The 23199-nt window shown below is 50.9% G+C and overlaps 7 protein-coding genes across 7 annotated transcripts; 2 read left to right on the top strand and 5 right to left on the bottom strand.

Moving 5' to 3' along the window:
• The first annotated feature begins 208 nt into the window (after positions 1–208).
• P174DRAFT_436963 (U4/U6-U5 snRNP complex subunit PRP6) lies at positions 209–3176 on the top strand. The gene is made up of 7 exons (XM_024826165.1): positions 209–371; positions 395–2388; positions 2425–2530; positions 2552–2599; positions 2621–2630; positions 2658–2715; positions 2787–3176. Exons 1-7 carry the CDS (start codon positions 356–358, stop codon positions 2931–2933), a joined length of 2379 nt encoding a protein of 792 aa, XP_024687133.1. The 5' UTR covers positions 209–355; the 3' UTR covers positions 2934–3176.
• Positions 3177–3960: 784 nt separating this feature from the next.
• On the bottom strand, positions 3961–11762 carry P174DRAFT_426820 (uncharacterized protein; the record flags this gene model as incomplete). Its single annotated transcript, XM_024825402.1, has 12 exons — positions 3961–4631; positions 4697–4805; positions 4864–5138; positions 5218–5498; positions 5847–5937; positions 6039–6200; positions 6260–7333; positions 7399–7804; positions 7860–9221; positions 9817–11532; positions 11603–11691; positions 11747–11762. The coding sequence occupies 12 exons, from the start codon at positions 11760–11762 to the stop codon at positions 3961–3963; spliced, it is 6252 nt and encodes a 2083-aa protein (XP_024687132.1).
• Positions 11763–12053: 291 nt separating this feature from the next.
• On the bottom strand, positions 12054–12994 carry P174DRAFT_399414 (mitochondrial 37S ribosomal protein bS18m). Its single transcript, XM_024823871.1, has 3 exons — positions 12829–12994; positions 12500–12732; positions 12054–12409 (listed from the first exon to the last, which is right to left on the bottom strand). Exons 1-3 carry the CDS (start codon positions 12959–12961, stop codon positions 12203–12205), a joined length of 573 nt encoding a protein of 190 aa, XP_024687131.1. The 5' UTR covers positions 12962–12994; the 3' UTR covers positions 12054–12202.
• Positions 12995–13482: 488 nt separating this feature from the next.
• Positions 13483–15764, top strand: P174DRAFT_426818 (putative mitochondrial respiratory complex I chaperone (Cia84); the record flags this gene model as incomplete). The annotated part of the gene is made up of 2 exons (XM_024825401.1): positions 13483–15530; positions 15608–15764. 2 exons carry the CDS (start codon positions 13483–13485, stop codon positions 15762–15764), a joined length of 2205 nt encoding a protein of 734 aa, XP_024687130.1.
• Positions 15765–15983: 219 nt separating this feature from the next.
• P174DRAFT_382108 (putative alkaline lipase) lies at positions 15984–17121 on the bottom strand (the record flags this gene model as incomplete). The annotated part of the gene is made up of 5 exons (XM_024823107.1): positions 15984–16136; positions 16228–16272; positions 16343–16777; positions 16849–16976; positions 17031–17121. The coding sequence occupies 5 exons, from the start codon at positions 17119–17121 to the stop codon at positions 15984–15986; spliced, it is 852 nt and encodes a 283-aa protein (XP_024687129.1).
• Positions 17122–17328: 207 nt separating this feature from the next.
• Positions 17329–18098, bottom strand: P174DRAFT_436958 (uncharacterized protein). The gene has a single exon (XM_024826164.1). It carries the CDS (start codon positions 17695–17697, stop codon positions 17536–17538), a length of 162 nt encoding a protein of 53 aa, XP_024687128.1. The 5' UTR covers positions 17698–18098; the 3' UTR covers positions 17329–17535.
• Positions 18099–18464: 366 nt separating this feature from the next.
• Positions 18465–22529, bottom strand: P174DRAFT_508781 (glutamate dehydrogenase (NAD(+)); the record flags this gene model as incomplete). Its single annotated transcript, XM_024831490.1, has 5 exons — positions 18465–18501; positions 18569–18669; positions 18727–21557; positions 21629–21907; positions 22511–22529. The coding sequence occupies 5 exons, from the start codon at positions 22527–22529 to the stop codon at positions 18465–18467; spliced, it is 3267 nt and encodes a 1088-aa protein (XP_024687127.1).
• Between the last annotated feature and the right edge of the window lie 670 nt (positions 22530–23199).

Genomic DNA, 23199 nt, shown 5'->3' with positions numbered 1-23199 from the left:
GGTAGAGGTGCGACCGGCTTCACCACCCGTTCTGACCTAGGACCTGCGCGCGAGGGGCCTACACCTGAGCAGATTCAGGCCGCTCTTGCAAAGAGAGCGCAACTTCTCGGAGCAGCTCCCCAACCGCATATGGCGCAGGACGCGAAAAGGGTGGACGGGAAGAGAAAGAGGAAGAAGAGGAAGATGAGCGTTTCCAAGATCCGGACAATGAGGTTGGGCTTTTTGCCTACGGGCAATTCGATCAGGAAGATGACGAGGCGGACCGCATCTACAAAGAAGTAGATGAGAAGATGGACAAGCGCCGGAAAGCAAGAAGGTTAGTACATTCCTCCCTCCCATTCCTTGTATCTTGGAGATGCGTTGTTCATCGGGTTTACCCCCGTTGTTTGGACAGACGACCGACTTGATTCCTTCGCCACCTATAGGGAAGCTCGAGAACGTCAAGAACGTGAAGAATACGAACGCAAAAATCCGAAAATTCAACAGCAGTTTGCCGACCTGAAGCGCTCACTAGCCTCGGTTTCAGAAGAGCAATGGGCCAATCTGCCGGAAGTCGGAGACCTGACGGGGAAGAATCGAAGAGCTAAGCAGAACCTACGACAGCGCTTCTATGCGGTACCAGACAGCGTTATTGCCAGTGCAAGGGACTCCACTCAGTTCGAAACCACCATAGCCGATGACGGTACCCAGACGGATGTCCGTGGAGGCGATGCGGATGGCACGATGACGAACTTTGCGGATATTAGTGCTGCCCGTGATAAGGTGCTTAAGGTCAGGCTTGATCAAGCCGCCCGGGGTTCCACTGCTGATTCTTCCTCTGGGAGTGCGACCAACATCGACCCGAAAGGATATCTCACAAGTCTGACGCAGTCGGAGCTGAAAGCTGGCGAAGTCGAGATTGGCGACATCAAACGAGTGCGTGTCTTATTGGAATCCGTAACCAAAACGAACCCTAAGCACGCTCCTGGATGGATTGCACTTGCGCGATTGGAAGAACTTGCTGGAAGAATTGTGGCCGCCAGGAACATCATTGCCAAGGGTTGCGAACTATGCCCGAAGAGTGAGGATGCGTGGCTCGAAAATATCCGTCTGAACGAAGGCCACAATGCCAAGGTCATTGCAGCCAATGCAATCAAGAATAATGATCGTTCCACAAGACTTTGGATCGAGGCCATGAGACTGGAGTCCGACACTCGCGCGAAAAAGAATGTGCTGAGGCAGGCTATTCTCCACGTGCCCCAGTCTGTGGCCATCTGGAAAGAAGCCGTGAACCTGGAAGAAGATCCCGCCGATGCACGTCTTTTGCTGGCGAAGGCAGTCGAAATGATTCCTTTGTCGGTTGAGTTATGGCTCGCTCTTGCTCGTCTAGAGAATCCTGAAAATGCACAAAAGGTTCTGAATGCTGCTCGCAAGGCCGTCCCTACGAGTCATGAAGTTTGGATCGCGGCTGCACGATTGCAGGAGCAAATGGGCACTTTCGAGAAGGTCAATGTGATGAAGAGGGCAGTTCAAGCGCTGGCAAGGGAAAATGCCATGCTTAAGAGAGAGGAATGGATCGCGGAAGCTGAGAAGTGCGAGGAAGAGGGAGCCATTCTCACATGTGGCGCAATCATCCGCGAGACTCTCGGATGGGGCCTTGATGAAGACGATGACCGCAAGGATATCTGGATGGACGATGCGAAGGCCAGCATTGCCAGGGGCAAATACGAGACTGCAAGAGCAATTTATGCTTATGCATTGCGTGTCTTTGTCAACCGTCGATCTATTTGGCTCGCGGCTGCCGACTTGGAGCGTAACCATGGCTCCAAAGAGGCGCTCTGGCAAGTCCTTGAGAAGGCAGTGGAGGCATGCCCTCAGAGCGAAGAGCTGTGGCTCCAGCTTGCGAAGGAGAAGTGGCAAGCTGGCGAGATCGACGACGCTCGACGCGTGCTCGGGCGGGCTTTCAATCAGAATCCGAACAATGAGGACATCTGGCTCGCCGCTGTCAAATTGGAAGCGGATGCGGACCAGACAGATCAAGCTAGGGAACTCCTCGCAACCGCCCGACGGGAAGCTGGCACTGACCGTGTTTGGATCAAGAGTGTCGCCTTTGAACGGCAACTGGGCAACATCGACGAGGCGCTTGATCTGGTTAATCAGGGGTTGCAGCTGTATCCCAAGGCCGATAAACTTTGGATGATGAAGGGCCAAATCTACGAATACCAGAACAAGTATCCACAAGCCAGAGAGGCCTACAGTACTGGTACCAGAGCTTGTCCCAAATCGGTGCCGCTTTGGCTCTTGGCCTCCAGACTTGAAGAGAAGTCCGGTGCCGTAGTCAAGGCTCGTTCAGTTCTCGATAGGGCACGCCTTGCCGTCCCAAAGAGCGCTGAGTTATGGACAGAGAGTGTGCGTGTGGAACGGCGTGCAAATAATATCGGACAGGCCAAGGTCTTGATGGCCAAGGCTCTGCAGGAAGTTCCGACCTCCGGTTTACTATGGAGCGAGAGTATCTGGCATCTCGAGCCTCGGGCGCAACGGAAGGCCCGTAGTTTGGAGGCGATCAAGAAAGTGGATAACGACCCGATCCTGTTTATCACGGTAGCCCGTATATTTTGGGGTGAGCGTCGACTGGAAAAAGCCATGACGTGGTTCGAGAAAGCCATCGTGTCTGACAGCGATCACGGCGACGGCTGGGCTTGGTACTACAAATTCCTGCTGCAGCATGGTACAGAGGTTCGTTCATCTTCGTCCAACTTTGATTTATTGCCATCATGTCCTTGCGACTAACGTGACTTTTCGTACAGGAAAAACGAGCAGACGTTGTGGCCAAGTGCGTCTCGACTGAGCCCAAACATGGTGAGGTTTGGCAATCTGTGGCCAAGGATCCAGCCAACGCACGCAAGTCGACAGAAGAGATTCTCAAGATGGTTGCAGACCGTCTCACACAGTAAATTAAATGTACACTATCAGGTTTTATATTGCATTGTTCAGCCGAGACATTGATGCTATCACGGATTTGGCGTTCTGGAGAATGGCCAGCTCGAATAAGTGACGAATGGCCAGCTCGAATAAGTGACTGATGGGAATGCTTTCTAGAAGCAGAAATGATAGACATCTACATCATTAATCTTATAAAGCAATGACAGCATTGCATCTGATGAGCGATACAGTTCACCAGTGCGATATGTGCCACTACGATGTAAGGCCGCCCATTAACAATAGATAGGTCGATGTGGAACTATCACAAGAGCAATTCTAGTAATATACAGTAAGATGAAGAGGAAGTAGCCTCAGAGAACGACATACAGAGCCATTTCCCGCTTAAGAAAGCTTCATATCTTCTCATCACAAAGGGCCAAGATGGAATTCGACACCCGACATACCCTGATCTGAAAAGAGAGAGGCGGGGAAGGAAAACGAAAAAATAGAAAGCTAAAGAGAACAGTAAATTAACCGAGTCCTGGGTATCAAGCGCGACTCGCAGCACATCCGAGCACCGTCATTTCCATCTCTTCTTCACCATCGCCGCATAAGATCCCTCCAGTAAACTGCCAAGGCTGTGCGAACCTTGATGTCTTTCGACGTCGCTTCAAAGCAGAAGCCTACGAAGCAAAACTCCACCAATAAACAAACACAGGGACAACAAGAGAAAAAGCGGAAAGAAATAGTACAACAGAGATTTCAGTTCGAACTCCATGCCAAATGCAAACTCATGATGTCCAACCAATGACAACAGTCCTCTGTGACTCCAAAGACGCCTTAACAGCTGCCACCTGTCCAGACCGGCATGCTGCTGTCCTTGCGCAGCAGTAGAAACATGCTAAGCACATGCAACTAAGAAAGCATAAATGAACTGGAGAGTGAGGAGGAAGGGGAAGGAGAACAAAGGGAGGGGGAGCTGGTCTTCCGATGGGGCCATTAGAGACCATCTTAGACATAACAGCCAGGGAGACCGACTGTAAGTCGCCAAACGAACGCTCATGAGGCCAGAGAAAGGCACTCATCTAGTAACGATCCCAATTGAGCCCGATCTACCGCGGTGGCTCCTTCCCAGTCCAGCAACTCTGCATCGTCCTCCACTTCCATTTCGTCTGCGAACTGGGCCGGTCTTGTGTCATTATCGGCAGTGTCGACAACTTCGTCGGTTTGCTCTTGTTTGTCGGTCTCGAATTCATCCTCGAAATAACCTCCCATAATATGATCGACAATAAGAGGCATATGACTGAGCACTCCTCCTCCAATTTCGAGCGCTAGTCGAAGATCGCGGACTCCGAGAGGCTTCCGATTCCTAGCTTCCTTGGCCTCAACGGGTAGAAGCCCTGTCGCGCTGTCTTTAACGATCTCGCCGCGAGTATAAGCTAGCTCCTCTAGCTCAAGCTGCTGTCGATATTTGCGCATCATCATGCCGTTGATCGTGCCAGACGGGCCATTACACCTGGTACGGGAAAACACCACGGATAGTACTTCCTTAACGAAAGTCTCTGTTGCAATCGCCATAAACTCAGCACACGGGAAGCCTGCACCGCTAACTACAGACTCCTCATAGCATATCGGTATCATTCGCGCATGTATTGATTCGGCGTCTGGAAATTCGCCAGTTTCCGATGCCAAGGGTTGCGCGTAGCGTTTCCGAATCTCTAACTCCCAATCTGGTGGTCACCGACCAGTTAGTCCGGCTTGATCAAAGCAGTGTTCAAGATGTGTATGGACTCACTCGTTTTATTCAAACCCCCAGCACTAGCTGGGACTTGGCTAGGGAGCTTGATCTGTTTCGCGAGATGATATTCTTCCACTTCATTTGGCACGACCTCATGAGGGTCACGCTGGTTATGATGACAAAGTCAGAGCCCGTCATAATCCACAGAATCCCCGGTGACATACCTCTGGAATCGCTTTTATTCGCCGACGGTCTCTGGGAGGTAACTGCATAACCTCTGTCTTCAACCTTGCCTCCGCGGCATCTCCAGAGGAGGGTTTCGATACGACCGACGGCTTGTCGTTCGCTGACACCCAACTTGCCACGCCATGGTCGGGGAGATCTCTTGTGAGGTTCCCTATGACCGCACATATAAAATTGTTGTGGAGGTGTTCGGTCTTCTGGTCGGCGCAAACTATGTGATCAATGCGCGACGCGAGCTCATTTTGATTGAGATGTCCTGCCACAGAGGATCGGTCGTCAGCTCCATGACGAGCAAAAGAAGCGAAGCGAAGCAAGTAGTAAGAAGGCGCACATACCCAGAAGGAATAGAGTTGTAGATTCTTTGTACTCAGCCCAGTTTTCACCGATAGCGGCTTTTAGTTCCGTGTATATAGGTTCGAGATCCAATCGCGGAACTGATATCAAAGCCTTCGTAGACTTTTGTGTCGTCGCAGGGCCAGGTGCTGCGGTCTTGGATGATGCTGTCGCAGTTGATGCAGAGTCTGTCCGACTCAGGGCTGCCGGATCGATCTGCATGATTGCAAGGCTCGCAGAGGCGCGACGGGCTGCGCGAAGCCGGAAGTGGGGAGAACTAGGCCTTCATTAATGAGAATACATGCCATTAAACTGGCCCCCGATCTGCTCTGGAGGTCGCGGATGATAAAGGATCGCACAGATGGGCGAAATCTCGATGAAAAAAGCGGCGCGTTGATGACCGAGGCGATGGAAGGAGGTCGGGGGTGAATCGTGGAGGTGGACTTCCCCGCCAAAAGCAGAAAGATGAGGTTCCAGTCACGACAACCAACCGCAATTGCGACCAGGCGTAGAGATCGCAGAGAGGACAATACTACAGAGATACCTTGATGATTTAAGAGGTAATGGACCATTGGTAAACTAAGTATAGAGCTCCAAAGAGTTTCGGTCAGGAAACGCCTAGTAAACTAACTTTACTACATCCTCACTGAGCACACCGAATAATCTACCAATCTCTTCCATAATTTCCACAATCTCGGTGGATAATTGACCCGTCACCAAAACTTCAATTAAGGTCAGTCAATGTCAGATCAATTTGCAATATGCAGCTCCATAGAGCGTCCATGCGTTCATGTGTGACGGTAAGGGACCAGGCTCAACTTACTGTAGGCATAGAGCAAGGCATAATCTTCGTCCGTTGTCAGCCGAGAAGCCTCAGGGTCCTTGCGATAGTGGAATATACGGGCAAGAAGTCGATCTCTTGCATGCTCAATGTTCGGAAGTACATCGATCAGCGGATATTCCAATTTCATAGAAGACGCCATAACTGCCAAGTGTCAGCTGGTTCAGAACACAGCAAAGTGTTAGGGATGTGCAAGAATCTACCTGATAATAAGTGGCTGATGCGAGCAGACAAATGCTCTCTTTCCTGAGCTGTATAACTGAGCAGAGCCAGTTCACCTTCTGAAGCAGGCACATTTTTGATCATCTCTAGATTCATGGCGTGGAATGCGTCCACCATGCTCCTTGTGCGACGGAGTATATTGCTGTATGCAGCATCGGGAAACGGACTCTTCAGCTCAAATTCTGCACGAGCGGCAGCTTGAAGAGCTTCCAGACGAGAGAGAAACCGCTCAATCTCCAGCTTCTCTCTTGGAGTCATGAAGCCTGTGGAACTTTCCCCTTTCGCCAGTAGGGACAACGGGTAGCGTTTCCAGATCAGGCTCATACGAAGCCATAAGAGGCTCAGGCCGTCCTTGAGCTCCTTGCGCGCGCTAATAGGCCAAATGAGCCGCGTAATGATGATACCCCAGATGCAGCCAGACAAAACCGCTGCAACTCGATGGAGCGTTATGTCGGTGATGATGGGAGAATCGCCACCCTCATCCTGGTCATCACTGCCCTCTTTTTGCGTCAGGGAGTACGCGTACAGTACGGAAAGATTGTAGGTGAGCATAATGAATCGACCCATCGGTCCTTTCCCCATGACAACGATTATATAAGATGTCCAAGTTGCCATGAGCAGACCGAGAATGGCCAGTCCAAAAACGTTCCCATCGGTCACGTACCATGCCGTAATGGCACAGAGTGCTCCTAGGCATGTACCCAGGAATCGAGAATAACCAGTGGTATTGGACGCCCCGATTGTCATAGAACACACCAACATGTAGGATAACAAGCCCCATTCACCTCTCCAGTGAGAATAGAAAGGCCGTGTGGATTTAAGGAAGGCTGGCAAAGCGTACAGGGCTGCTCCTGTGCCGACCTTGATCGCGAACTTTGTGTCTTCACGTCGGAATACTCCAAGAGATTTCCAGATTCGATAACTGAGGCGCTCCTTCGCGGGCAGTTTTTCCGCGCGTTTTGTTGGAGGTGTCTGTCTACCTTCCAGTCCGAAGGGACTGATAGAGGCCACAGGAGTCACCCCTTCTCCTACCGTTGGCCCAAGTAATGGTTGTTCTGTACGATCTTTCCATTAGGGCCAAGTAGATAAGAAGCGTTTGTGCCAGCTTGATAGAACTTACCAGAATCGACAGGCTGCGTGTTCTGCGTTTCGGCTGTTCTCAACCGCCATACTTTTAACCAGTCCCATGATCTCCCACTAGGTCTCTCCTCGGCTTCGAGTTGTAGTTCGTCTAAGATTGCCAGCAGGTCTTTCAGCTGTTCGCCAAATTCCAGTAGTGAGAAACTGAAATGACCGCAGCTGGCAGAAACTTCCTCGAGATCCGCTTCTACCTCCGGCGTTTGGATCTGTAAAAGTTCCTTCTGGCGGTAGAGAACCTTCAGAGCCTTCTCTCGCGATTCTTGATAAAGTTCCAGCGCGCGATCAAGACTAACATGGAACCTACTGTTGACAGAGACTTTATAGTCAGGCGCAGGCGTAAAAGGGATCTCTTTGAAAATTTCTTTCAAGGTGAAAGCAAGGGACCGCTGTTGACAGTTAGCATAAGCTCGGCGTGGTTCAACCGCAAAGAGATTGACATACCATGGAAGGCCCTAAGTGACTGATGAACAGCGCAAACAAGTCTTCGGGTTGAAGGGTATGCTCGACAGAAGATCCTTCGTCTCGGGCCGGATTAGGATCAGAGTGGTCTTCACTGTGTCGGTGATCATCTTCAGCTGCTGCCTCTTCGTCTCCTCCAAGTCGTTGTTCAGGCAGCTCGTCAATTGATTCGAGAAGTGTACTGTGCCCGTGCGAGGAGTACGGACTTGGCAATGGCACATGGTCAGTACCATTGGGCGCATGCTTTCTATCGCGGTAAGATACTGGATCAACCAGCTTCGCTTGCTTCAAAAGTTGAAATTGCAGCGAAGCAGCACTGCGTAGTCCTCCCATATTGTGCGTGATATCTTGGACCCATCGAACCAAGTTCTTTTCTAGCCTGTATTCCTTCTCTGTCCCCGCGACGTAGTGCTCGAGCTTTGCCTCTCGGACAAGCTTATCGAGTTGGGCATATGCCTTTTTGTGTCTCTCAGCTGCGTCGAGGAACTCGGCCGTCTGGAGTTCCTCCTCAGAGCCACTCAGAAAGCTGTCCGTAATGAGAGCCAGCATGATTGCCAGAGTCTCGGTCACAATAGCGAGGTTCGAGCGTAGCTTTTTCCGCGCAGATATTGGGAATATCAAGAATGACACGGTCATGGCAGCGGCGACGCCCATGATGACCATCTTCAAAACTTGGACGACCTTGGTGAAGGACAAGTCTCCGCTTTGCACCGCACCTTCTTTCGTGAGTACGGTGATGGACGCAAGCGAAGCAAGGGAACAAGCGACATTCACAAGCGGATCGCCGAAGCTTTGCTTCGTCCATCCTATGAAACCCAAGCCACCTCCGCAGAACACTATAAGAACAACGGCATGGCCAACTGCGCGCATGTCCAGCGTATCCTGGAAGAACATGCTAACACACATGCTCGTTAGGGAAATGAAGGCTGCGTATAGGAAGGCCAAAAGAGCGCAAATCAGCGCCTTATACATGCTCCCTTGTGTCCGCGCTGGATGGAAATATACTGTGACAGTAGCCACCACATGCTTGCCATCTTGATGGCCCAGGAAGGCCGCAACTGCGGGAATGAAAGTAGCAAGAGACCCGAGTAGGTAGGCCAAACTGCATTTCAAAACCCCTATTCCGGGCTCGGAGGTGACAAAATCACGCGTCCAGTGCCATATTTCTGAGACTTGACTCCAAATCCGCGATATAACGTCTTGACGGTCCGCGGAGACCTCCCCGGAGAGAAGGCCCCGTCGCTCCTCATCATCATTGCTGGTTACAATATGTGAGCTTCGTAAATTGACAAGCCCTCTTAAGCGTTGACCAGTCTTTGGTAGAACAAATGTCGCTTGTCGAAGCTGCTTGAATTACAAAAGTTAGAATTGCCGATGTCTAGATGTGAGAGCTGGGGAGTGCGATCCATGTTACCTTCGTTGGGCGCAGAAAGCGACGGGAACCTCGAGACGAGTCCCCAGACAGAGACATGTTACCAGCTCATTGTCCTTTGCCTTTCGCAAGGCACACGAAAGAGCCCATTACTGTGAACTTATGCAGTATTATTGGGTAGCGAGTCGCATATGTTCAGCAGAAGCTTTGTTGACGCTGCCAGGACTGTTTGGGCGATCACTTTGGGGGAGTCCACTTTAGGCTTTAGGCCGGTGTGGAGCGCGCGCCAACAGCCATTACGTAGTGATACCAGTGATGCATAGCTACTGCCACGTCCTTTGAAAAGCATCGATTACGCGCTCAGACAAAAGAACGCTTATAATTATTGTTACAATATGTAGTCGAACAAAAGATAAATATGTGCAGATGTTATGCTATGATTCTGACAATATATCCATCAACAATCCGCAAGCCCGAAGCATGATTAGCAATCAAGTGATACAAGCTCCAATGATGACCTTCACTATCGCCTTGCGCATTGAGATGACCCTATTCCAAGCCTTCTACCTTCCAAACCTTGACTGCGGCATCAGCGCCGGCAGAGGCAATCCTGGACCCGCCGGCAAGCCAGGCAACACCATTGACACCCTCCTTGTGAGCATTGGACACTTGCAACCAATCTCCTTGGTTGGCTAAACTCCACACAAATATGTTCGTATCCAAAGAACCGCTCGCTAAGAGTGTGCCACTTTCGTTCCAGGCAATAGAAGTAATTCTTGCTGTGTGTGCCGTCCAACGGTCAGTGACCAGACTGCCGTCGGCCACCTGGTACACGAGCACGCGGCCTCGCGAGTCACCAATGGCAAGCAGAGACCCATTGGGCGAAAAGGCAAGAGCAGACACTGGGTTCCGAGAGGCTTTGATGTCTGTCTTTGGAGACAGACTCGAATTGGAAATTTCGCAGATCTGCACGGTTGAATCTTCGCCTCCAACCGCCGCGACATTGCCACGAGCAGCGACAGCAGTAACTGTGGATTTTGGTTTGAAATCGCCGGTCTTCTTTCCGTCCTTATAGATCTCAATGCCTTCGGATGTACCCACCAAAACTGTCGAGTCACCGGCTGCGACACTCTTGGGCTGCCCAGAAAGCTTGGAGTTGCTTCCAGTGTATGTTCTGGCGCCGACATCGACGGACCGTAACGTATCATCCCAAGCCACACTGTAAATCCTGCCAGTTCCTTCCTGTGTCGACGCGAGGCCTGCGACATATGCCGAATGGCAGTCCCCATCCGCCTCCTCAGCGGCTCCAGTCGATACATCCCAGCTGCACACCCTTCCGTCAAAGCTGCCGGTCCACAGTGTCTCGTCCTTGCCCTCTGAGGAGGATTGAGTCAAGGATGTTATGCTCTTCTGATGACCTTGAATTACCTGTCGGGGCTCAGGTGTCCCTTCGACCAGGTAGTTCAGGTCACCGCTGAGTGATAGACTAATAAGCAGATTGTCGCTTCTGCCAGAAGGCCAAACAACACCCACTTGCTGATCGCGGACGTTGGAGTTTCCTTCCTCTCCCAGGGTCCAGCTCTGACAGACCTTGCCTGCCTCCGCATCCCAGATTTTCACGGTTCGATCAGCGCTCGCGGTGACAAACTTCTTCGAATCCTTCGACCATGACACGCTGAAGATACTTCCTTTATGCTCTCCTTCGCCAATCTGACCTTTAGGTTCGCCAGTCTTTCCGTCGTAGAGCCAGATCTTTCGATCGGCACCAACACTAACCAATGTCGAACCATCGGGGCTGAATCCAACTCCGTATATGTAATTCGTGTGCTTGTCCCTGATTCCTGTATTGAATTTGAATGGCGCTCCGTGGTAAAAGACTAGATTCTTGTCGTCACCAGCGGCTGCCGCTCTCAGCGGTCTTTGTTGCCTGATGGAGACGGAATTGATCTGCTGTGTATGTCCATAGATCTCACCAACAGTGTTGCCACTATCCCATGTGATGCAGTGGCCGTATCTCTGCTTTCCATCACCAACGGCGATGATGCGCTGAGAGTCGCCGTCCCAGGCCAGATCATTGATACGACCGTTAACAATGCTGTATTCGCCCTTTGTGATTCCTTCACCGACGCAATCCCAAACCCTTACTAGACCAGTAGCGTCACCACTGGCAACGTAAAAGCCAGAAGGCGAGAAGCGAGCAACTGTCGTCTGTGCCTTGTGTTCGGTATACTGCCTGGCGATGGAGGGGTTATCGATCGAACGCAAGAAGATCGATTTACCGGACTGTATGCCAAAATTTGTCAGCTATCGTTGATTCTGATAGTCAGCAAAGCTTTCACCATGATATTCATACCGCATAAGCCAAACGTTCTCCTTTCGCATCCGAGGATAACTGGGTGGGCTGACCCCTCGTGGTGGAGGGGCTCGCGGCCCAGATGGATTCTACGAGTCCAGTCAGTATTCATACCGCTTAAAGCAAGGAACAGAGGGAGTCAACCATTGGTGATGGGCATGACTGGACCAGCAGACAATGACAAATGATCAATAATATAGAAACGCACAGGGCAGGGGGGAAAGGAGCAGACTAGATAGTTGACAAGGTTGAAGATGGGGGATTGTTTACTCCACCACTACGTTCAACGGGGTCCTTTGACGTATGCAGGTAATAGTGGGGAAAGCCAGTTGAGCAACCACAACCAAAACCCCCTGGAACAGTGAAGCAGGAATGATCTAAAATTCTAAAGAAGCAATCCCGATTGTGTAAATACTGAGGTGACGGTATAGATTCTATCCATAACATAGCCCTTCTTAATCCAATCAATAGTAGTAGTACAGGTATCTCCCATTGCGAACATCTTGGGGATTGATAAATGTGGTAAGACATAAAAATTAAACAACTCCGGCCGTGCATATTTCGACATCATATTGAATACACGCAAACGAGCTCCCGCGTCTAATAGATGGGGGTTCCCTCCATCCTCGCCTTTGCTTCCGCCGCCAGAATCTCGGGATGTCTGTGGACACTTGGCATGAGGCCAATGCCGATTGCTCTCCGAATAGCCTTTGCAATCTTGCGCTGGTTGACGGGTCGTAGGCCGGTTGCGCTTCTGTGCTTTATGCGGCCCATTGGGGTGATATATTCGGACATTATAGAAAAGTTCTGTGGTGGGAATAATGCCTGGTTAGCCATCTACTGCGTCTTTGCCTGCGAACGAGAACGAGAGCATAGCGTTCTGGATTCCAAGCGAACCTTGTAAAGATCAAGCGGATTCATGTTCAAAGCGTCAAAGGCATCTGCTGCCGGGCCCTGGCGCTTTCTCCACTTCTTCATTTCTGCCGGACTGAGATCATGGGGAGCGTAGATATCACCCGCTTTCCAATCACGAGTCTGAAACTTCTCTAGGGCCCTACTTTCACCTTGGGCCTTCTGGTCCTCGAGGAATTTTTGGCGGTTTGGTAGGCGACGGCGCTGGAACACTCTGTCTAAACACACAAGTCAACAGCAGGTCCGAAAAGCATTCCTTCACAAAGATTTCTCAAATTATTCTTCGAGAAATAAGGGACAGGAGGTATGCGCACTTTGAAACACGGCAGCAGTACGTTGATGGGCTGTCTTGCTGGGCAGACTTGAACTCCATCGGCAGGTCGAGAAGGAACCAAGACTTGAGCCCAATGATCGAAGAGGCGATGAAGAAAGGATATTGAAAACCATCTTGTCGTCACTATCTTCACCCAGCCTTCACACTTCAGGCTGAAGAACGTTTGAAGATGAGACGAGAGCACTGCTAGATTCTGGATCGGAGACTGTCAGGAAGTGGAGCAGATCAGTTCGGATTTCTTTTCGCTGCGCCAAGAGCCGCACCACTTCCACTGCTGTCACCCTTTCATTGCTCTTTTCATCAACGTCCAGCAAATCCGAGGGACTCTCCGCATTTCTCAATGATGCAAATTGGCACCCTTTGACTCTATTAAATCAATAAATATTCTGGATCGGCTCTCGAGCCTCGAGGGATTGTGTCAAGACCTATCTGCCAGCTGGTCGCTCTTCCGGCTTTTATCAACATGCAATCCCATCTTACCAGACGAGTGTTTCGAGCCATCCTGAATAATGAACCGTTATTTCCCTTGCAACGTTGCAATCGACTTCTTCACATTACGCGACATCACCGGGCTCGGAGGCTAGACATTATCAATCCCCACCATGCTCAACGACGGAGTCTATTCGCGTTCAACATGGCACCCCCAGCCAATACTCCGCAGTCTGCAACTCTACCTTCTGAGGCCGGCTTGAAACCGATGAGGGACTTAAAGAGAGCGCTGTCTGACAAAAGTAGGGGTCCGGCGCTCGGTGTATTGACAAAGGCGTTTCATGACTTCTTCGTGGCGCGAGCGGAGAATTCCGAGGTCATTACCGGGTATCAGGCGCAACTGCTCTCTATGACATGGAAATACGTGAGGTCTCATGAAGCCGAGCTGGAAGCTGAAGATTGGCAGACAATGTATTCTACAGAGAACCTTGAGAATGTGCTGTTTGTCCTGTCGGAAGCCAAATGCCTTCCGGAATCGCGTGATGCCGTTCTCAAGGTAGCTCGTTTCGCTTTTCTGGAACTGTGTGCTGATCATGGCTATGGTGCCCATAATATTAGTCGACCTGCCCTCTCTGCCTATATCAAATTCCAAGCCTTGAATGGCAACCCGGAGGAAGCACGGCATGTTGTCGAGAGGTTTTGGAGCAGGCTGCGCAAGACCAAGCCCTCGCCATGGCTTACAGTGATGAGAGGCTTCGCCATGAACAATGATAAGCAGCAACTTCGCTGGACCACTAAGAAGAAATTCGATGAGCTCGGTATCAAATTCGATAGCGAAACTCACGAGCAATTGGTCAAAATGCTCATTGAGCAAGACTTACTGTCGGCTGTCAAGATCATGTATGAGTGTCCAATCACTGGTGGCATCGAGCCTACGCTTGCTACCAAGGAAGCTGTGGTTAAATATGCGCTTCTCAAATCCGAGATATCGTGGGCGAAGCCTATCGTTGAGTCAGTCTCTCAGGCGTCCAAATCAGAGACTGTGGGCACGATGTTGCTGTGGGAAGCGGTCCATGGCAAGAGCGCCTCTGAGATCTCGGAACTGCTCCAGGCATGGGCATTAGAAGATCCGAACGTGAAGACAGCGCTTACTGCCTCTCACATCAATAACCTCATTCAATACGCCAATTCCATCAAGGACCCGCAGCTTGCCACCGACTTCGCCGCCCTAACTTCTCAATGGAATGTTGTGCCAGATACGCAAACACGTCTCCTGCGGTTGGAAGCTGAAATTATTGCTGGCAACGTGAGACGGACGATGGAATTGGTGGAAGATCTACAGGACGTCGGCTCATTCACACTTGAGAATTTGCCATTAATGAATAGGCTCCTAAGTATGCTTTGCTTGCTGGGGAAAGATGATGCGTTGTACGACCGTGTTTCGTCTTTTCTGGACCCATTATTTGAAAACAACGTCCGTCTAGAGGCAGACACCCTCGCAGCGCTGACGCACCTCTTGCTCTACCGGCACGACTGGGAAGGCGTCTCAGAATTGCTTCGCCCCCGTCTCGGATCGTACGACTCGGAGGAGAGGACGAAAATCCGGCAGGCGCTCACTAATCACATCTTGGACACCAGTCAGGATAGTGCAGACGCGTGGGAGGCATACGGATTGCTGCAGGTCGCCTTTCCAGAAACGGGAGTGAGCATGAGGACTGAGATCATGACGTCCTTCTTCAAGCGCAAAAGAGGCGATCTGGCGGTCCTCGTGTTTGGGCATATGCGCCAAGCGGAGGACTTCGCGCGCCGGCCGAAGCCTGATACTTATGCGCGGTGTTTCCAAGGCATTGCTCAAATGCAAGACGCTAAGAACCTGGAGCTTGTCCACAACATGCTCAAGCTGGATGTAGAAGTGGACCTCAACACCCGACTCCTAAACGAGTTGATGCTGGCTTACGCCTGTTGTGATATGCCAGATAAGAGCATGGAGATCTTCCGCGACATTCTGCAGTCAGAGGAAGGACCGTCAACCAGGACGATCTTGGCCTTCTTCAGGATGTGCGAGAAGCACCATCATGGAACCCAAGAGGCGATGAGGATGATGGACAAGGTCAAACTACTCGAGATCGAAGTTGACCGCCGGCTGTATACGGCATACGTCGAAGCGTTGGCTGCACAGTGCGAGTTTGAGCTTGCGACTCAGGCGATTAACAAGATGCAAGAGGAAATCGGATACTCTCCGACTTACGACTCGTATGTCACCTTTCCTCTTAACAGACCCTTTATTTTGGCGCCGTTTTTGGAAACACTGCTAACGATTCATGTTTTAGTATTGGCCGCCTTTACAATGCCATTCCTTATCAATACTGGAAAGATGAGGTCGAAAAGTGGGCCAAAGCGCACTACCCGGAGCAATGGGCACAGCTTGAGAAACTCGAACGCACCGATCATGAAGAGGGCTTCAAGTTTGAGTTGGATAGCCGATAGTCCTGGCCTGTAGGGGCATTCATTCATTGTACATATCTTATACGCTGCAGCATTCTGTACAATATAATCAAGAACGAAGTATCGGATCAGATCAAAGCGAACCGCCCCCTCTTGGTCTTCCAAGGCCATGTACCATACCTTCGTTCTTCCAGCCAACACATACCTTGGTCGTGACGCGACGGCGCACTCTGAGTATTTCAACATCGCTTGAGGTTAAATCTAGGGTCCGCAGCCTGCGGATCCAAGTGTGATCCCGAAGCTGCTAAAATGACCTGCTGTCACGCCTACCATGCCATTCCCAGCGGAGCATTGCAGATCCCTCTCGCCAGAGCATTTGAGGGTAGTGGCTGCAGTACCGTAGCTGTAATACTCCTACAGGGACACCGAATGAGCAAAAGGAGAAAGAATTGGCAGTTTTGCTGGAGGACTTGGGGACCCCGAAATCCAGCACGGAGAGACTTACAATTCCATAATGAACAAAGTTATACGGCGCCGTGACATACATGTTCTAAAAGCTCATAGCGTTAGCACTAACATCCAATTCTAGTCAGCACCTCAGTTCCCAGCATAGCACTTACGGGAACACCATCATTCGCATTATTTCCCCGGATAAGCGTCCCGTTCTGCGCGGTGCCAAAGTCGGCAAATGCCTGGTTGCCAATCGGGAATGCCGCGAGGGCATTGCTTCTGAGCGACTTGGTTGGGAAGTTCTGCGCCAAAGCGATATAAGACATGTACGTCAGGGCTCCGCCAAGCGAGTGTCCCGTGGACTCGAGGGTATATCCCGGATACTGGGCGATCAGGCTCTGGACCTCGGCGATGACTTCGTCGTGGACAGCGGCCCAGGGTCTGTACACGCCGTTCATGATGGTGACGCCAGAGGGGAAGCTGACGCCAGCTAAGGTCGGAGTGACCTGGGTGGTGTCGACGTCGTTGAGGATATCCGTAGCCGTGGTCGATCCTCTCATGACGACCGCGATGGTCCTTTTCGTGGTCGAGTAGCCGATATAACCCTAGGCTCATTGCACGCGTGAGCGACGGTCCAGCCACACTATGATTCTCAATGAACAACAGGCTAAGGCACCTGGGTATCGGTTGCCAGATCATAGATCTGCTTGGTGATGGTGACATCGAAAGCAGAGCCCACGCAGCCTGTATAAGCAGCAGAGGAGAGCTCGGCCGCTCGCTGCAAGTCTGGGAAAGCGGATGGATCTGCCCCATGTCAATTAGACAGACAAGTACCTGTACGGTCACAGTCTCACGAACTGGAGGTAGCCCGAGATTCCAGCGAGGGTGCAGCACACACAAAGGACGCCAAGGACAGTCCCGCAACGATAACAGAAACCTGGGAAAGCATCCTGTCCTTATGTAGATGTCTAGTCGAAACTGAACGCTGCGATTCAATGAGAAGACCGCTGATGAAAGCGGCCATCCAGCAAGCCATTCTGGAGGCTCTTATACCATAATCTGCCTTCTCCAACCGAGGCTGAGGCCTCAAGAAAGCCCACGATGCATCAATCTGCCATTGGAGATTTCTCTCTGCTGTTCGTCACAACGACAATGGCACGGGCACCCAGCCCCCAATCACCCTGAAACGCCCAGTTCAACCGCTGCAGTACGAATTGACGCAGTCACCTCGCATGTCATAGCAAAGTAGAGGACTCTCCTCGTCCTCCTTTCCGGAAAATCCCACCAACAACCCTCTCGTCCTGTAAGCTGAAGCAGGTTCCCTGCCAGTAGACTCGCATACTCTTCCCAATCCAGACACCCATCATGCGTATCCTTCATCAGGCGCAATGACAAGACAAGAAACCAAAGCACGACCTCGGCAAAGCTTCATGCCACCTTTCCGCCAGCTCTGAATGGCCAGAGAAACAAACAAGACACCTTGCAGGAACAAGCAAATCCTCACAAGTGCCGGTTCTGCCGGCATCTGAAACCGAGGCCGATGATGCAGTCTACAGATGCAGAAGTTTGCTCCGTTGAAAAGTCTCCATTGGTCGATGATATCAGTATGCCGGGGGAATTGTGACGCGTCGGGGTCAGAGAAACGAATATGAACACCTTTTTAAGATAACCGAGCCTGTCTAGATGCATCTGCAACCTGGGAAAAGAGCTAAATACTTGAGACGGCGCCGCTACCCCGCATTTCGCTACAATGTTGGTCTTAGTGTTCAACCAGGATATCTCTTTCGTGGGGTTGTCTCCTCAGTCGGCTGCAATGGGAGAGGCCGGAGGTGCCGTTAGCCGTCTGGACTCATCCTGCTCATGAAGAGTGGTAATAGATCACGACAGTTCCTCCTCTTCAAGACTTTCCATCGAACTAGAGCATCCAAGCCGTGCTCTAGATGACTAAGATGATGAGTTGGGGTGGCTGAGGGCTCTGCATTGAGGAAGCAGTAGACGGGTCCAGCCAAAAAAGGAAATGGAGATTCTCCTTCACTCCATCCTTGCTTCTAACACAGTTTGTGTGAGACGGTAATACTGCTACTCCAAACCAGCCTAAAGAAAAGAAAAGAAAAATTGAAAGAAAAAGATCTGCTATTCATCAATTACTCATAACCTTTTTACTCAGCCCATGTTCCCATGCAATGTCAATATTAATGTGTGAAGAACCGCCTTTGCGGTCTTTTTGAAACCCCCGGCAAATGCAAAATCATGAATCTAGAGAGCACTCAAGTGTCCTTGTCTAACTATATATTATGAGAGCTTAACTGCGGCAAGCCGTTGGGTCATGCTGTGGTATGTGGTTAGATCCAGGATAAGAAAAGGATAAGAACCAATACAGCAAGGGGACGACTCACAAATCAAAGAATGAGAACTGGCTAGGACTGCTACCGTGCTTGTATACGAATCGGCTCGCAAGATAGCTGCCGAAGATAGCGCGCAGATAGTTCTCCGGAACCTATCCAAATTCTGTCAGTTTCTCGCTTCAGCGTAACAAAGTCGGGGGGAAACGCACCCGATGAAGAATGGTGTCCAAACCAATCTTGTCCAGGAGAAGATTGGGAAGGGCATCGCTCAAGACAGAGCGGCGGAGCTCTACATTATCCCACAGGTTCGTCTTTTGCAACTCCTCATCCAGCTGCGTAATGGCAACGCTGAGTCGATCACTCAACACGCTGCGCAAAACGCCAGTCTGCTCATGCTCGCGCCAGATCGCCTCAAATTCCAGTGTGGCGTTGGACTTGATGATCTCCTGCACTTGCTTGACGTAGTCGCTGTAGAACTGTGGTACGGTGCCGTCTTCCCGGATGCACATGTTCTCGACAAACTCCTGGTCGTCAAACGAGAGCGAGGCCAGAACTTCCAGCGATGACGATGTCACACCACCCTTGTTAGCCGAAGCATCCTTGAACAGAATGCATCCGGCGCGTTCAAGGCGCAACTTGCTGTCCTGGGTGATGAACAGATTGGCACCCTCGACGATGTACGGAATGACAGACTTGCCATTTTGAATGAGCTTTCCAACAGTGGACAGGTCGATGGACTCGGGCCGTCCACCGCAAGGCACAAACATGTCGTAATGCTGGTCGGAGCGCAAGTGGAAAGTGTTTCGGAACAGCATCCCATTGTGCACGACCTCGCCGCTGGGAAGCTTGACGTCGCTCTCATCCACCAGGACGCGGTAGCCCTCAGGAGACAATTTCGACAGATCAAATTCGGAGATGGTGACTCGCTTCTTAGCCAGTCGGATAAGCTCCTGGTGATCCAGACCGTGAGGGTCGACAATCACACCGGAACCATCAACAATGGCGGTGTACTTTTCGTTGGCAAGCAAAATTTCGTTGGACCCCAGATCACCGTCGGGACCGCCAGTCTGGAGTTTGCGGATGTTGGAGGGATCGATGCCCAGTTTGCGGTAGATACCTAGTACATACTGGCGCACTGAAAGGGTAGTCATACCGTACGTATCGTGAGGAATACCACCTAGCCTGGGGCTCTTGCCCGTGAAGAAGGACTTCCACCACGGAGCACCACGGTTGCGCGCATGTTCTGTGGCCCAATCGACCAACTCGGCCGTGTTCTCGTCGGGGCCCATGAACAGAATCTCATCCTTGCCATGTAGATCAACGATGGGGTCCTTGATGCCCGGGCTGGCTGGCGGCAATAGGAGATCCAGAATGCTGTCGATGTACTTTTCAAAGGCGACACGAGCCTTGTCCTGGTGGTTAACATCCAGCAGAATGACACCCTTAGCACCTCCTTCCGGAATATCCTTGTTCTTGCGCTGTTGCGTGTTTGCCAAGTTGTAGTTTTCATCGAACAGGGAGCGAGCATTGATGCTGTAAGCTTCCTTGTTACGACTCTTGACAATACGGATACCACCCCGAGCAATGTCGCGGAAACGCAGGTGGAATCCGCGGAACTCGGAGCTGATCACAAGGAACATGCCGTACAGACGCTGTGGGTACTCGTGTTCGGGCAGGAAATCAGGGTTCAGTCGGAAGCTGAGAGCCACCTTCGTCGGCGTGAAGAAGTTGGTCTTGAGAATGGAGGTGTTGAATACCCGGAAGGCGCTCATGACCATTTCGTCGTGCTCGTTAGCAACGGTACTGGAAATGAGCTGCTTCAGTCTCGTGCTGTCCAGGACTTCGTCGACCTGCAAGCGCAGGTAGCTGAGCGTTGGCAGGAAGTCATCCTCCGAGGCGCGAGTCTGCACATAATGGGTGTTGGCAAAGTCCAGGTAGAGCTTGTGGATTAGCTCCGGGTATTTGTTAATGATCTCGAAAATGTAGTCGGCCGTAAAGGTTTCAGTACGCAGCCGCTTCTTGATCTTCGAGAGCAACTCCTGATGGACGCTGTTGTTGGCGTCAAGCACGGCAGCCAACGAGGTGTATTCAGAGCCGAGACGGTTCAAGAACTGCTGCACGAACACCCACGCGCAATGAGCGTAGATGGTCTCCTGCAAACTCAGGCGGCCAACGGCGAAGTGGTGCTGGAAGCGGTTCTGAGGAATGCAGTAAAGAAGAGAGGTCTCCTTGATGATCTGGTGGATGGCTGCCTCAATGGGAGGGTACTTGGCGGAGATCTCTGCATTCTTCAGCGGGCGCAGGTACAGAGAGATGACTGTGATGCCGTTGGAGAAGTTTTCAAGATACTTCCTAGAGCTGGTCAAGCGGTAGTAGTGGTACAAGTCGGAGAGCGCGCTGAACAGCCCCATAGCAGAGCCCTGGCGATAGGCGATAACCAGTCTCTTCTCGCGACTGCCTTCAATTTCGAACATCTCAATGACAGGACCGGCCCGGTTCACCGCATTGCTGATGATCTCCTGGTAGATGGCCTTGGTGTTGGCAGTTGCCTTTTGCAAGAATCTCTTCTCGCCAATGATCTCGATGTCCGTCTCGTTGGGACCGGGATTGGGGTTGGCGAATTGACACTTGTAGACGAAGTAGCAACGGAGCTGCTGCTCGCTGTCTCCAGGAAGAGGAGTTGGCGAACGGAAAGTCTCAACTCTGTAGCTGTTCTCAGGAGTCGAGTTGTTGATATACTTGGCGTCAATTCTTTGTTCGTAACGGGGCCCATCGACGGACGAAATGCCAGGTTTGCTTGTATCGATGTAGACAGCGTGATCTTCCGCTTCCTTGTCCAGTCTGATTTCAAGCTTCTTGTCATCGCGCGCATAAGCTGCCACTTTCGCGGCATAGAGAGACAGGATCTGGGTGACAATAGAGTCGACGGTTTCGGTCTGGAAGTAGGTGTCGTCGATTCCAAGCATGTTGTAGAACCAGGTGGTCTCGGAAACAATAAAATCACTAGGGAAAAAGCCCTTCTCTTCTAATTGGTCCATGACTATAGGCGAAACAACCCGTATCAGCGGCACAGATCTTGCGCATGAACTTATCCGAGCGAGTAATGCATACCTTGTTCCATCTGCTTCTGCTTGCCCTCGAACTTGGCAGCAATGTAGCCGGGATCTTCCTCGGAGAGGACCCGGTGTAGAGGACTACCGGGAATTCCCAGATGAGTAGGCTGAGGAGATGGATGGCGCACATTCGATCCCGCTACATGGTCGAGAATCTTGTTGTGTGGGTATCTTTGAAAGCCAATGGGGGTGCCAGCACCAGACTGAGCGCCATCGCCGCTCCCGTAGAGCTTGGGAACTGATGCGGTGGGAAGGACGTTGCCATTGACATGGGCATCTGAATGCGGGGGGTGGAAGCGGGGAAGCCATGATGTGTATTTGTGTCGTTTTTCAGCGGAGAGCTGAGAGGTTGATGAAGGGAAAGAAAGGGATGAAGGAAAACTGCTGGTGTTAAAGAGTGTTAGCGGTGAGTAAGGAGATAAAAGTCAAAAGAAAGTTCATGGGAGGGGACATTGTTAGGAAAGCTTCATAGATAAGAAGGATACACAAGCACGGGAAGGAACCGGGATATGCACGACGGGAGAGATAAGAAGATAGGCAGTCAAGGAACATACCAGGACAGACAGCGGTCTGGAGAGGAATGAGTCAATTCAGCAATTGGGATATGAGAAAGGGGAAGATGGATAGAGAGGATAGTCTGTTGCGGCGGAGGAATGACGAAAGCACGGCTAACAGTCAACCGGGGAAAGAAGCTTATCGGAGATAGAATGGAAGAGGAAGATGTCGCCTGCGATCCATGCAACAGACAGGCCAACTTTGAGACACGAGATGAGAGGATAATTATGAGAATCAATTACTATCAGGCATCCGAAGAACGGAGGGAGAGCTTCCTTATATACAGACAGCACTTGGAATAGTATCAAACTGTCCCTTGACTGACCTGAAATCTGAATACACATTTGATACAAGTTTCCGGCTCTATGCGATCGGCCAGGCACGGGGCCGGTCCGGGGCAGTGAGGAAAAGCGGCAAAGTCTTGAACTTCAATTTTGCTAGTGGGTTCCACTTCCGCCGGGCGTTATTATGACGAGGATCTCTACCTACCTACCTTTCTACTCTGTATGAAGACTGGTCTATATGGAGTTCTTCTCTTTCTTACATGTATCAGTGTTTAGTCCTCTCTATTTCCTCCCCTTCAACTCTAGATACAATCTTCATCTCGTTCCATAACCACGACAATGCCATTGTAAATGACAGTTCCTCCTTGGTAGAGGTAGGTACAGTCAAATTTCCTAAAACAGGAAAGACTGAAAATGGCGCAAATGAGGTAAGAGAAGGCCAGAAGGGGAAAAATACCTCATTGCCACAAGATGATTGGCCATAAAAGGGGCTAAATTTGGAAAAAATTGCCTCAGCACGTTGGAGACACCTGGCGTCATGTGTGGCTAGGTATCTTACAGTACGGAGTAGCTTACCGTAGTATCCAACTAGGTAACTCTTCCTTACCAGGTATTTACACCTAACCACATTCACCACTGAAACACTTCCTATTTTCAATATCTTAGAGATCAAGTGACGCCTTTTGAGAACTATTCATAGGCCTATGTTTCAATAGTAGCATTGTAACAG

This window comes from Aspergillus novofumigatus, assembly GCF_002847465.1.
Source record: "Aspergillus novofumigatus IBT 16806 chromosome Unknown P174scaffold_1, whole genome shotgun sequence".
In the NCBI taxonomy this organism is placed as follows: domain Eukaryota; kingdom Fungi; phylum Ascomycota; class Eurotiomycetes; order Eurotiales; family Aspergillaceae; genus Aspergillus; species Aspergillus novofumigatus.
This window is presented reverse-complemented; position numbering and strand designations above follow the sequence as displayed.